General features: G+C 47.8%; 2 protein-coding genes across 4 annotated transcripts in view; both read left to right on the top strand.

Annotated features, from left to right (window-relative positions):
* The window catches only part of abhd18 (abhydrolase domain containing 18), a 26,994-nt gene extending 22,647 nt beyond the window's left edge, over positions 1 to 4,347 (top strand). The window contains exons 12-15 of one of the 3 annotated variants that reach the window (XR_014570528.1): positions 1,205 to 1,314; positions 2,484 to 2,646; positions 3,989 to 4,133; positions 4,214 to 4,303. Coding sequence is in view for 1 of the 3 variants with exons in the window: in XM_083786644.1 (XP_083642770.1) it covers positions 1,205 to 1,314; positions 2,484 to 2,646; positions 3,989 to 4,049 (334 nt within the window). In the remaining 2 variants the exon portion in view is untranslated. Of the gene's footprint in view, positions 1 to 1,204; positions 1,315 to 2,483; positions 2,647 to 3,988 lie in introns of all 3 variants that reach the window. The other 2 variants (XR_014570529.1, XM_083786644.1) reach the window with 2 other exon arrangements.
* LOC310873856 (protein NLRC3-like) overlaps positions 1 to 15,000 on the top strand; it is a gene marked incomplete at its 3' end in the record, with an annotated part of 337,331 nt that overhangs the window by 85,331 nt on the left and 237,000 nt on the right. The gene's annotated exons all lie outside the window — the stretch shown is intronic.

Here is a 15,000-nt window from a genome sequence, read left to right as displayed (position 1 = left end):
ACTCCTGGGTGAGGAACGGTCTAATTCGTCGTATGTTATAGAGTGTGAACCTACAGGATGGAGTGACAGCTGTGATGTGAGTTTTGAACGAGAGCTGACTGTCCAGGACAACACCAAGGTTCCTGGCTGTCGGGACAGACGTTACCAGGGCGTTGTCTACGGAGATAGTCAGCTCCCGCATAGGGCAGGACTTAGCTGGGAAGAGGAGAAGCTCAGTCTTGTCTGGGTTCAGTTTGAGGTGGTTGGAGGACATCCACTGTGAGATGTCAGCCAGGCATGCAGTGATCCGCTCTTCCACCTGAGTGGCAGAGGGGGGGGGGAGGATAGAAACAGTTGTGTGTCATCGGCATAGATCTACAAGCTTGGTGGCGCGCTACGAGTCCTCTCCTCTCCATGTTAATGTGTGTCCTCTCCTCTCCTCTCCATGTTAATGTGTGTCCTCTCCTCTCCTCTCCATGTTAATGTGTGTCCTCTCCTCTCCATGTTAATGTGTGTCCTCTCCTCTCCATGTTAATGTGTGTCCTCTCCTCTCCTCTCCATGTTAATGTGTGTCCTCTCCTCTCCTCTCCATGTTAATGTATGTCCTCTCCTCTCCTCTCCATGTTAATGTGTGTCCTCTCCTCTCCTCTCCATGTTAATGTGTGTCCTCTCCTCTCCTCTCCATGTTAATGTGTGTCCTCTCCTCTCCTCTCCATGTTAATGTGTGTCCTCTCCTCTCCTCTCCATGTTAATGTGTGTCCTCTCCTCTCCTCTCCATGTTAATGTGTGTCCTCTCCTCTCCATGTTAATGTGTGTCCTCTCCTCTCCTCTCCATGATAATGTGTGTCCTCTCCTCTCCATGTTAATGTATGTCCTCTCCTCTCCATGTTAATGTGTGTCCTCTCCTCTCCTCTCCATGTTAATGTATGTCCTCTCCTCTCCATGTTAATGTGTGTCCTCTCCTCTCCTCTCCATGTTAATGTGTGTCCTCTCCTCTCCATGTTAATGTGTGTCCTCTCCTCTCCTCTCCATGTTAATGTATGTCCTCTCCTCTCCATGTTAATGTGTGTCCCCTCCTCTCCTCTCCATGTTAATGTGTGTCCTCTCCTCTCCTCTCCATGTTAATGTGTGTCCTCTCCTCTCCATGTTAATGTATGTCCTCTCCTCTCCTCTCCATGTTAATGTATGTCCTCTCCTCTCCATGTTAATGTCCTCTCCTCTCCAGCAGGCTGAACCTCCATACCTCAGGCCCAGAGCGGAGCTCTCCTCCCAGGCAGTCTCTGTGCTTCATGAAGGGAGTGATGGACGAATGCACTCACATGGCCAACTTCTCTGGTTAGTCTGTCTGTCTGTCTGTCTGTCTGTCTGTCTGTCTGTCTGTCTGTCTGTCTGTCTGTCTGTCTGTCTGTCTGTCTGTCTGTCTGTCTGTCTGTCTGTCTGTCTGTCTGTCTGTCTGTCTGTCTGTCTGTCTGTCTGTCTGTCTGTCTGTCTGTAGTCCCCACAGACCCCCAGCCTCATTATGTCTCCCTGTAGTCCCCATAGACCCCCAGCCTCATGTCCCCATAGACCCCCAGCCTCATGTCCCCATAGACCCCCAGCCTCATCATGTCCCCATAGACCCCCAGCCTCATCATGTCCCCATAGACCCCCAGCCTCATGTCCCCATAGACCCCCAGCCTCATCATGTCCCCATAGACCCCCAGCCTCATCATGTCCCCATAGACCCCCAGCCTCATCATGTCCCCATAGACCCCCAGCCTCATCATGTCCCCATAGACCCCCAGCCTCATTATGTCCCCCTGTCTCCCTGTAGACCCCATAGACCCCCAGCCTCATGTCCCCATAGACCCCCAGCCTCATCATGTCCCCATAGACCCCCAGCCTCATCATGTCCCCATAGACCCCCAGCCTCATTATGTCCCCATAGACCCCCAGCCTCATTATGTCCCCATAGACCCCCAGCCTCATCATGTCCCCATAGACCCCCAGCCTCATCATGTCCCCATAGACCCCCAGCCTCATCATGTCCCCATAGACCCCCAGCCTCATCATGTCCCCATAGACCCCCAGCCTCATCATGTCCCCATAGACCCCCAGCCTCATTATGTCTCCCTGTAGTCCCCATAGACCCCCCCCCAGCCTCATTATGTCTCCCTGTCTCCCTGTAGACCCCATAGACCCCCAGCCTCATTATGTCCCCATAGACCCCCAGCCTCATCATGTCCCCATAGACCCCCAGCCTCATCATGTCCCCATAGACCCCCAGCCTCATCATGTCCCCTGTCTCCCTGTAGTCCCCATAGACCCCCAGCCTCATTATGTCCCCCTGTCTCCCTGTAGTCCCCGTGGACCCCAGCCTCATTATGTCCCCATAGACCCCCCAGCCTCATTATGTCCCCTGTCTCCCTGTAGTCCCCGTGGACCCCAGCCTCATCATGTCCCCCTGTCTCCCTGTAGTCCCCATAGACCCCCCAGCCTCATTATGTCCCCCTGTCTCCCTGTAGTCCCCGTGGACCCCAGCCTCATCATCGTGGTCCAGGCCAAGGAGGACGCGTACATCCCCCGGACCGGAGTCCTCAGCCTGCAGGACATCTGGCCCGGCTGTGAGGTCCGCTACCTCAACGGAGGACACATCAGCGCCTACCTCTTCAAACAGAACCTCTTCAGGTAAACCTCTTCAAACAGAACCTCTTCAAACAGAACCTCTTCAGGTAAACCTCTTCAAACAGAACCTGTTCAGGTAAACCCTGGTTAAGGTCTCAGTAGACTGCAGTGGGTTCTGACCCAGTGCACTGGGTTCTGACCCAGACAACCAGCTCTAGTTTGAGTAGTATTTTATACCTATGGTCGAATATGACATCAAGGCCCAGTGACTGTGTCTCTGAGGACCTCTAGTGGTCTCTGAGGACCCCTAGTGGTCTCTGAGGACCCCTAGTGGTCTAGTGGTCTCTGAGGACCCCTAGTGGTCTCTGAGGACCTCTAGTGGTCTCTGAGGACCTCTAGTGGTCTCTGAGGACCCCTAGTGGTCTCTGAGGACCCCTAGTAGTGGTCTCTGAGGACCCCTAGTGGTCTCTGAGGACCTCTAGTGGTCTCTGAGGACCTCTAGTGGTCTAGTGGTCTCTGAGGACCCCTAGTGGTCTCTGAGGACCCCTAGTGGTCTCTGAGGACCCCTAGTGGTCTCTGAGGACCTCTAGTGGTCTCTGAGGACCTCTAGTGGTCTCTGAGGACCCCTAGTGGTCTCTGAGGACCTCTAGTGGTCTCTGAGGACCTCTAGTGGTCTCTGAGGACGCCTAGTGGTCTTTGATGACCCCTAGTGGTCTAGTGGTCTCTGAGGACCCCTAGTGGTCTAGTGGTCTCTGAGGACCTCTAGTGTTCTCTGAGGACCTCTAGTGGTCTCTGAGGACCCCTAGTGGTCTAGTGGTCTCTGAGGACCTCTAGTGGTCTCTGAGGACCTCTAGTGGTCTAGTGGTCTCTGAGGACCCCTAGTGGTCTCTGAGGACCTCTAGTGGTCTCTGAGGACCTCTAGTGGTCTAGTGGTCTCTGATGACCCCTAGTGGTCTCTGAGGACCTCTAGTGGTCTCTGAGGACCTCTAGTGGTCTCTGAGGACCTCTAGTGGTCTAGTGGTCTCTGAGGACCTCTAGTGGTCTCTGAGGACCCCTAGTGGTCTCTGAGGACCTCTAGTGGTCTCTGAGGACCCCTAGTGGTCTCTGAGGACCTCTAGTGGTCTCTGAGGACTCCTAGTGGTCTCTGAGGACCTCTAGTGGTCTCTGAGGACTCCTAGTGGTATCTGAGGACCTCTAGTGGTCTCTGAGGACCCCTAGTGGTCTAGTGGTCTCTGAGGACCCCTAGTGGTCTCTGAGGACTCCTAGTGGTCTAGTGGTCTCTGAGGACCCCTAGTGGTCTCTGAGGACTCCTAGTGGTCTCTGAGGACCTCTAGTGGTCTCTGAGGACCCCTAGTGGTCGCCCCAGTAACTGTGTTCTCTCTCTCTCCCCCCCCCCCCCCCCCAGGAGGGCGATCTATGACGCCTTCGACAGATACCTGCACAAGTATTCCAACGCACCTCCGTAGCCCCGCCCACCTCCCAGAAGGACCCCTCCCTCCCAGGGGCTGAGGTCCAATCAGCAGAGAGACCCCTCCCTCCCAGGGGCTGAGGTCCAATCAGCAGAGAGACCCCTCCCTCCAAGGGGCTGAGGTCCAATCAGCAGAGAGACCCCTCCCTCCCAGGGGCTGAGGTCCAATCAGCACGCACCATGTGACTTGTCTTCCATGTCCCGAGCATGGAATCCTATTCGCGTTTTGAGTGAATTGGCCACGCCCCTCTCGGCCTGACCACACCCCCCTCAGCCCTACTACTGTACCAGTGTTGTTTTCGTCGACTAAAACTAAGACGAAAAATGTTCGTCGACTACCTTTTTTCACTGACAAAAACAAATGGAAACTAAATGAAAACTAAGCTACGATGACTAAAACTAAGACTAAATATACTGACAATTTCATCGACAAATAAAAACTAGACTAAAATGTTAGGAAGGGACTAGTGGACAAGAGATCCAGTATAAGTCATTTTACACTTGGTTGCATGCTGAAAATAGCCGATCGGCTATTTTCAGCAAGTGTAAAAACACTCATTACGACGGCATCAAGGCCCACCAAAATACATTTTAGTCGACTAAATCACCTGTAGATTTAGTCGACTAAAATCATATGACATTTAGTCGACTAAAACTAGACTAACACTAAGACATTTCCAGGTGAATAAAATGTGACTAAAACTTCACTTTCAGTCCAAAGACTACATGACTAAAACGAAAATAGAAATTTGCTGCCAAAAACAACACTGTACTGAGTCTGGAGGTAGGGCAGTGGTTCCCAAACCTTTTTCACGTCAAGGACCCCCCCCCCCCCCCTCCCCCGCGGACCCCCATTTGAAAACATAGACCAGGGACCCCATGTTAATTTAACTCTGAGAGTGTACACATGGAACCAAATACACTCTCAGAGTTACAGACCCATGAGGGTCCATTTGGTTCCATTTGTACACTCAGAGTTACAGACCCATAAGGGTCCATTTGGTTCCATGTGTACACTCAGAGTTACAGACCCATAAGGGTCCATTTGGTTCCATTTGTACACTCTCAGAGTTACAGACCCATAAGGGTCCATTTGGTTCCATTTGTACACTCTCAGAGTCACAGACCCATAAGGGTCCATTTGGTTCCATTTGTACACTCTCAGAGTTACAGACCCATAAGGGTCCATTTGGTTCCATTTGTACACTCTCTGAGTTACAGACCCATAAGGGTCCATTTGGTTCCATTTGTACACTCTCAGAGTTACAGACCCATAAGGGTCCATTTGGTTCCATTTGTACACTCTCAGAGTCACAGACCCATAAGGGTCCATTTGGTTCCATTTGTACACTCTCAGAGTCACAGACCCATAAGGGTCCATTTGGTTCCATTTGTACACTCTCAGAGTTACAGACCCATAAGGGTCCATTTGGTTCCATGTGTTACACTCAGAGTTACAGACCCATAAGGGTCCATTTGGTTCCATGTGTTACACTCAGCGTTACAGACCCATAAGGGTCCATTTGGTTCCATGTGTTACACTCAGAGTTACAGACCCATGAGGGTCCATTTGGTTCCAAACTATCATTTAGCTGGGGGACCCCCTGGAACTCCCTCAAGGACCACTGGGGGTCCCCGGACCCCCCTTTGGGAACCACTGTAACTAGAAATAAGGGATAAAGTAGACTTTCAGACTGTGACAGAGGTGCCAATCACAGCGCGTCCTTGACAGAGGTGCCAATCACAGCGCATCCTTGACAGAGGGGCCAATCACAGCGAGTCCTTGACAGAGGGGCCAATCACAGTGCGAAGAGCATGTCGTGCTCGCGGCCCCAATAGACCGTGCGGTAAGCCCCGCCTGCTCGCTCAGCTGCCTCGATACCGTTGTTAAGCAGGACGAACATCAGCATTGAGGACCGTGTTATGTCTGCGTTTTTCCCATGAGGAATAGAAGCATTCATATCAACAACATTCATACTATAATAACGCCATGGTGAAACGTTGCTGTTGGGCGTCCTGCAACAGTGCTTAATAAGTACCCAGAACGTTTGGGGCATTTCTTTGTATTCCTTTCCCCGTGGGTGCGCACATCATTCATGCACATGTCAATGTTTACGTTCTGGAGGTGGAGGACGCGGCGGTCACTCATTCACCCTCCCTGCTACTAAATCATACTATTAACGTCAACTTTCACTAAACAATGGTTAAATCAACCGTCTAATAAACAACAAACAACTTACCTTGGAGCAAAATGCTGTGCTTTGTAACTTTCTAATCTCCACGCTCCGTTGCTTGTGTTGGTCTCCAGCCTCCAGTCACGGTCCCTCCCACTGCGGTTCAGAAAAAGAACGCTGCTTTAATACCATTTTCTGCACGTTGTATCCAAAAAGTGAAGGTCCGCTAATGGTCTAAACTATTTTGAATTTAGGAACGGCAAAGACAATAGTTTAGACCATTAGCAGACCTTCACTTTTTGCATGCAGAAGGGGGGGGGTAAGCAGTGTTCTTTTTTTTCTGAACCGCAGTGGGAGGGGCCGTGACTGGAGCCTGTGGTTGAAGACAGTTATGTGGCTGCCGTCCAACACAAGCAACTAGAAAGTTACAAAGCACACCATTTGCTCCAAGGTAAGTTGTTTGTTGTTTATTAGACGATTGATTTAACCATTGTTTAGTAAAAGTTGACGTTAATACTAGAATGATAGTAGCAGCTTCCTCCTCTAGAATGTAAACATTGACATGTGCATGAATGATGTGCGCACCCACGGGGAAAGGAATACAAAGAAATGCCCCAAACGTTCTGGGTACTTATTAAGCCCTGTTGCAGGACGCCCAACAGCAACGTTTCACCATGGCGTTATTATAGTATGAATGTTGTTGATATGAATGCTTCTTATTGCTCTTGGGAAAAACGCAGACATAACACGGTCCTCAATGGTGATGTTCGTCCTGCTTAACAACGGTATCGAGGCAGCTGAGCGAGCGGGCGGGGCTTACCGCACGGTCTATTGCCTAAAAAAAAAAAGAACAAAAATAAAACACGTGACTTGAAGGATTTGGCGTCGACAGAAAGACGCCGGGTGCTAACTGTGCTAACTGTAGCATCGTTTTTTTCCAGAAAGGCTGGGTAAATTTGGTGGTATTTTTCTAAGGAGAAAACAAAAAGATAAGATATAATTATGAGATGATAATTATGACCTCTGTAGTAATGAATATATTTTGATATTTATAGCATGTTTAACCCATTTAGGACTGATTCGGAAAACGCCTCCTAAATCCTGAATTAGGTTTTTCTGAAAATGTCTGAAAATGCCATTAACAATAGAGAGACAATACAACGCAATGAGGGACATCGCGAGTGTTTTTAATTCAAATCTTTGCTTCTGGAAGGTCCAACGTATTTTCAGACGGAAGACGGCGGCCAATTTCATATTCTTTTGGGGGGAGTCCTTCACAAACTATGAGAAAAAGGTCCTTCTGCACACCTACAATGGACCGGTGCGTCGGTTAACTGGGCCTGAGAAGTAGAGAAAAAGAATCCTGCACATCCTCAGGCATCTGAAGGTCTGACGACCCAAACGTTGCTCAATATAATCTAAACATCCTCAGGCATCTGAAGGTCTGACGACCCAAACGTTGCTCAATACAATCTAAACATCCTGAAGACGGCGTGCGGGATTATTTTTCTCTACTCCTCGGGAGTCCTTCACAAGAAAATGTTTGACCGACACACAGAAAGATGAGGTTTTGATTCAGAAGGCATTTGTAGAATCGTCCTCAGGTCAAAATGGGTTAAAGTCATGCCACAGGAAAAGAAAGAAAACAAACTGCCTTTCATTTTGACCATATAAGGAGATCCTGGTTCCGTTATCGGGGTTCAAACCATTTGGCAGCATTTGGAGGTTTTCCTTTGCGTTTGAGCCCTTTGTGGAGCCTGTGTGTGCGTGCGTGCGCGTGTGTGGGGGTGTGTGTGTGGGGGTGTGTGTGGGGGTGTGTGTGTGCGTGTGTGTGTGTGCGTGTGCGAGTCTGCATACGATGCCTTCAAATAATAATAAATGAATGAATAATGCCATGCATTTCTACCTGACCACCTGACCTCTAGACCACCTGACCACCAGACCCGACTAGCGGTCCCGTCGAGCCTCATGTTTCTATACAGCAGGGTTCCCCAATAGGCGGCCCGCGGGCCATTTGCGGCCCACAGAGCGCCCCCTTGTGGCCCATGAAAGAATTTCTTTTTTAAGGGTCCCAGATATAAATGGCATTAAATGGGGGTCAGTAGCCTCTGCATGTCAAACTGGGCATCCTTTTCAAATGGGGTCTTGCCCTGAAAATGAATTTTCAGGGCAAGACCTCGACCTCGCGCGTGCAGACTCGGCCCCCAGCCTGGTACGCTAGTCAAAATATGGCCCTTGAGGAAAATTAATTGGGGAACCCTGCTATACAGTATGTCAGCGCTGCTCAACCTTTCTCACGTCAAGGACCCCCAGAATGCTGTGCGTTTGGCCGCGGACCCCCATCTGAAAATATGTTGTTCCATCCAAAAACGTCCGCTCTGAAAAGACTATATTCAAAGATTTGAGCAACATTTTTCACGATTTTTCAAAATAATAGAACCACAAGCTCGTAGCGCGGCACTCTGTGCTGAGCTTGTAGATCTGCTATTTTTCAAGAGCTAAAGCATAACTTAAGGCTTAAAACGCCAAAAGGGGTTCCCGCCCAGAATGGGATAATGAGACACACACACAATAAAGAACAAAGCCTTAATTACTGAGTGATGCCAATTCAAAAAAATAAAAATAATAATAATAATAATAATGGGTCCCACAACTGCCAATCCATGCAGGACCTTGTATAAAACACTGAATACATTAATCTAGTGTGTACGCGTGTGTGTGTGTGTGTGTGTGTGTGTGTGTGTGTGTGTGCGTGATGATGATATATATATATATATAGTACATGAGTGTTGCGTTTTGAAGAAATATTTTAAAGATTTTTGAAAATCTTTGAAGTGGTCCATAAATAAATCCATAAATAAATAAACGTTTCTAGTGACTTTGTTTTAGTTTGTTTTTCCCTCTGTTGACGTCAACAGATCTATACGTCTGTATCTGATCTTCATTTGTGTCACCCAAGATCTGCAAGCTCACAACGAGCTTGTAGATCTGCTATTTTCCAGCAGACAGCCATGAAGTATTAAAAGCCGGCGTTGCGACGACATTCACGGCCTGACAAAATTAATCTCGGTCGACTAAAATCTCATGGTATTCAGTCTTTTGCCGCCAGCATTAACACCGCGCATTGCCAAGGTTTTATCGCCCGTAACACTTATTTTGAAGAGCCAAATGTCTGTAATGTTACAATGACACAACGCTGTGTGTCGATGGTGGAGGAACCCGAACGTGAGCATCACAGCGCCTGCTACAGGCCGTTAGAATTAACCTTGTTTTCACCAGAAACGACATTCACTGCGCCGATTTTAGAGATACAGGCATTCGAACGCAGAACGCAGTGCAAGTGGATTGTGCGCGCATCTTCAAAATGGCCGATGGCCACTAGGTGTCCCACTTGGGACTGTTGTGCTAACGAACGGCGGCTAACGATGCGATCGGATCAAAACATGGATTAATGAATATAAAGCCCTGGATAACGTAGCTACGGCTCTGGCAGGCTAGACGATTCATCGCAGGCTGAAAGTCATGTGATGTGCACGTCACTGGACTCCTATAATAGGCTGAATGTCATGTGACGTCTCTAGACTCCTATAATAGGCTGAATGTCATGTGACGTCTCTAGACTCCTATAATAGGCTGAATGTCATGTGACGTCTCTAGACTCCTATAATAGGCTGAATGTCATGTGACGTCTCTATACTCCTATAATAGGCTGAATGTCATGTGACGTCTCTAGACTCCTATAATAGGCTGAATGTCATGTGACGTCTCTAGACTCCTATAATAGGCTGAATGTCATGTGACGTCTCTAGACTCCTATAATAGGCTGAATTTCATGTGACGTCTCTAGACTCCTATAATAGGCTGAATGTCATGTGACGTCTCTAGACTCCTAGAATAGACAGCGTAGGTCAGGTCCAGTCTAGGTGATTTTCAATAGATCGGAATATTAACCCATTTAGGCCTGACGTCGGAATTTAAAAAAAATCTTCTAAATCCTCCAGCTTTCAATATTGCAAACGTTCTTTCACAGAGAGGCTGAGATTTGACAGTTTGTAGCAGTCTACAGTACTTGCACGCTCTGCTTGCGCACTAGTAGGCCATTCATGGCCTACTAGTGCGCAACAAGCAAGTATGCACTGGACAGAGAGCAGTTCTAGTTGATATTGTATTCTATAGCCTTAGGTCCATAGCCTAAATGCAGTATATTTAACCCATTCTGACCGGGCACCCATTTTGGTGTCAGCATCATGTTATGCTTTAGCTATTTAAAAATAGCAGATCTACAAGCTCATATCGCGCCACCGAGTGGCGCGATACGAGCTTGTAGGTCTGCTATTTTTTGAAAAATCGAAGAACGACTGACATTTTTAGAATCTGATCTCAGGTCAGAATGGGTTAATCAGACCAGTGCGTGTCCAGTGGAAAACTTGTATGAATCTGATCTCAGGTCAGAATGGGTTAATGCTGTAGAATTCACAGCAGCAGTTTATGGAAACCAATTTGGCTCCAGTCAGTCAGTCCCCCATACAATGCTCCAGTCAGTCAGTCCCCCATACAATGCTCCAGTCAGTCAGTCCCCCATACAATGCCCCAGTCAGTCAGTCAGTCCCCCATACAATGCTCCAGTCAGTCAGTCCCCCATACAATGCTCCAGTCAGTCAGTCAGTTCCCCATACAATGCTCCAGTCAGTCAGTTCCCCATACAATGCCCCAGTCAGTCAGTTCCCCATACAATGCTCCAGTCGGTCAGTCCCCCATACAATGCTCCAGTCGGTCAGTCCCCCATACAATGCCCCAGTCAGTCAGTTCCCCATACAATGCCCCAGTCAGTCAGTCAGTTCCCCATACAATGCTCCAGTCAGTCAGTTCCCCATACAATGCCCCAGTCAGTCAGTTCCCCATACAATGCTCCAGTCGGTCAGTCCCCCATACAATGCCCCAGTCAGTCAGTCCCCCATACAATGCCCCAGTCAGTCAGTCAGTTCCCCATACAATGCTCCAGTCGGTCAGTCAGTCCCCCATACAATGCTCCAGTCAGTCAGTTCCCCATACAATGCTCCAGTCGGTCAGTCCCCCATACAATGCCCCAGTCAGTCAGTCCCCCATACAATGCCCCAGTCAGTCAGTCCCCCATACAATGCCCCAGTCAGTCAGTCAGTTCCCCATACAATGCTCCAGTCAGTCAGTCAGTTCCCCATACAATGCCCCAGTCAGTCAGTCAGTCCCCCATACAATGCTCCAGTCAGTCAGTCCCCCATACAATGCTCCAGTCAGTCAGTCAGTTCCCCATACAATGCCCCAGTCAGTCAGTTCCCCATACAATGCCCCAGTCAGTCAGTCCCCCATACAATGCCCCAGTCAGTCAGTCCCCCATACAATGCCCCAGTCAGTCGGTCAGTCCCCCATACAATGCTCCAGTCAGTCAGTCCCCCATACAATGCCCCAGTCGGTCAGTCAGTTCCCCATACAATGCTCCAGTCAGTCAGTCCCCCATACAATGCCCCAGTCGGTCAGTCAGTTCCCCATACAATGCTCCAGTCAGTCAGTCAGTTCCCCATACAATGCCCCAGTCAGTCAGTCAGTTCCCCATACAATGCTCCAGTCAGTCAGTCAGTTCCCCATACAATGCTCCAGTCAGTCAGTCAGTCCCCCATACAATGCCCCAGTCAGTCAGTCAGTCCCCCATACAATGCCCCAGTCAGTCAGTCCCCCATACAATGCTCCAGTCAGTCAGTCCCCCATACAATGCCCCAGTCGGTCAGTTCCCCATACAATGCCCCAGTCAGTCAGTCCCCCATACAATGCCCCAGTCAGTCAGTCAGTCCCCCATACAATGCTCCAGTCAGTCAGTCAGTTCCCCATACAATGCTCCAGTCAGTCAGTCCCCCATACAATGCTCCAGTCAGTCAGTTCCCCATACAATGCTCCAGTCGGTCAGTTCCCCATACAATGCCCCAGTCGGTCAGTTCCCCATACAATGCCCCAGTCGGTCAGTTCCCCATACAATGCCCCAGTCAGTCAGTTCCCCATACAATGCTCCAGTCGGTCAGTTTTGATTGATTGATTGAAATATTTATTAACAGTTTGTAGAATTTACAGTACATTTTAAGCACAAACTCAATACAAAGACTGTTAACTGTGAGTGGACGACCCAATTAAGCATTACACTTGTTTACAACAGGGTCCACATTGTTCAATTCATCAAAACATTTAGAGACATACAAATAGACACTTCTATGTAGCTAAAGAACAGAACAGGAATTCATCATATAGGAAGCAAAAAGGGAAAAGATACATATACAGTGAGGGGAAATGGGGTGGGGGGGGGATTCAGATTTTACAGAGGCCAGTTTCGAAAAGTCCCCCATACAATGCTCAAGATGACATTGAGAATAAGCTGCTGATTACCGTAGACTACTCAGAATCGTGCTAAATCGTGCATTCTGGCATACAACTTGTCCGCATCTGTATAAGGCAACAGCACTTGACAGTGCAAAAAAAAGGCATTCTGGAGGTGCTGTGGCATTGGCAAGAAGATCATGCCGGACTGGTGCACCTGTTAATCGTAATAAATGTCTCTTTTCTGGTGAAGAAACGCAGCAGACCATTCGTTCCAGAAGGTAGAATTAACTCACCCAAGAGATAAAGGACAAGGCAGTTGCGCTGGGAGAAGACTGTATCGTGGCACTCAATGACTATCCATATTCATAAAAAACACTTTAGGATCCTTCATGACATGTTTAACTTTTTTGCTTACCTTCAAAATATCAATACCACAAGAGAGCAATCAGTGCAGCTCATGCTGTTCTGCAGTATGCTTAGTCTTATAACTAACAAGCCCCCTATAGTAGCAGTACATAACTAAAAAAAAATATATATATATATATATATACATAACACAGGAGTGGTGTATTATATTCCAATATCTAACTTTAGTTCCCCACATAATTATGTACTGCATTGTCTCATTTGTGTGAAATATTATATATTGTCCTATTATATGTATTTTGTTTTATACAATTAGTCAACAGGATAGAAGTTAGGCGTAATGTAGTAATTCAATGTACATTGGCAGCCATCTTTATTTTGTTTCTATATCAGATTATTCAAAACATTAATATTTGAAATCCAGTTGATTCCTCACGCAGGATTAACTTGATATAGCAAGAAAAACAAAGAAAAAACAGCAATATAAGAAAATTAAGACATTTTTCAAATAAACATAATTCCGATTTTGGCCATTTTGGAAATTTGGCAAAAATATATATTTTTTTTAATTTGTAGACTTGCCACTCGAACTAAAATTGTTCTATAGGTCATTATCTACAAATTAGAAGTGAAAGTTAAACTTTTGTTGTAAATGACGGTCTGTCTAGGGACCCCACTACTAGTTTTTAGCTCGTTTTTCCTGCTATTTTTGTGGATATACACCAATACTGTGTGGAAACAAATATTATACGTGTAATAAGGTTCAGATTGGATAATTTAATCAAAAGTTACAACAGTTTACATATTTTGGTAGGGCTGATGGGGGTTGGCACCTGACTACGCCCCCTATAGGCCAATTATTTTATTTTGGTGATTGCCACTCGAACCAAAATGGTTCTATAGACCCTCACCTTCAAATTAGTACTGAAAGTGAAACTTTTACATGAGTTGTAAATGACAACTAAATTTAACATGGAGACGGAACCTCACTATAGAGCTTCAGAATGATAAAGTAGCCTATCTAGCCTACACATGTGAAAGTGAAAGGACCACAACAAGCCACTGGCTTTATTGCGTTGTGTGATATAAGCATAATGCCAATAAAATAATATTTTATTGTATTTTAACCTTTTGGTAAACAACTGCATGGCATTGTGCATGCGTACGCACGCACGCACGCAGCCACGCACGCACGCACGCAGCCACGCACGCACGCAGCCACGCACGCACGCACACAGCCTCCTGGGCGTTTGCTGAGACTCCTGTCTTTGAAGCTGTGGAGCCGGGCGGGACATGGAATTGCTCTCGTATGCGTTGATCAACTTTATTCTCCCATCCCACGGTCCCTCGTTACAGCGTCTAGACTCTCTGTCCATCCCAAGCTAGTGAATGACAGACAGGAGAGGTGATGGGAAATGTAGGTGGCACAGTGTCACGTACAGAGTGGTGGGATATGACACACTCGTTAAGTAAGCACCCTTACTTTTAAGAGTGTGCGGCCGAGCTGTGCCCAAGCAAGGTCACTCAGTGACAAGACAAATGTCTATATAGTGACTGGTAAAAAGAGACACGTCAGAATTCTCCAGGACAGATCGCTGATCTGACCTGTTTTCCAACCGGGGGCGCCCTGCAGACCTGATATGGAGCTGGCCTACCGGCATTAAGCCTCTCCAGCTGATCCAAAATGCTGCAGCTCGCTTGGTCTTCAACCAGCCAAAATTCTCACATGTCTCCCCCCTGCTCCGCTCCCTCCACTGGCTCCCGGTCGCTGCCCGCACAGAATACAAAACTCTGATGCTGGCATTCAAAGCAACCAAAGGTATGGCTCCCCCATATCTTCCAAGTATGATTGAACCCTACAAACCCTCCCGCGCACTCAGATCAGCCAACGCAGGGAAACTGGAAGTACCCTCACTAAAAACGCCGGGACAACAACGCTCCACACGTCCCAAACTCTTCTCCCTTCTGGCTCCAAAACTGTGGAATGCACTTCCCATTGCAGTCAGAACTGCAGCATCACTCCCAATCTTCCGCCGTAGCCTGAAAACCCACCTTTTCAGACTCCAT

Source organism: Protomyctophum parallelum, assembly GCF_964188405.1.
Source record: "Protomyctophum parallelum genome assembly, chromosome: 16".
In the NCBI taxonomy this organism is placed as follows: Eukaryota; Metazoa; Chordata; class Actinopteri; order Myctophiformes; family Myctophidae; genus Protomyctophum; species Protomyctophum parallelum.
Note: the sequence above shows the minus strand (reverse complement) of the source record. Positions and strands in the feature narration are given on the sequence as shown.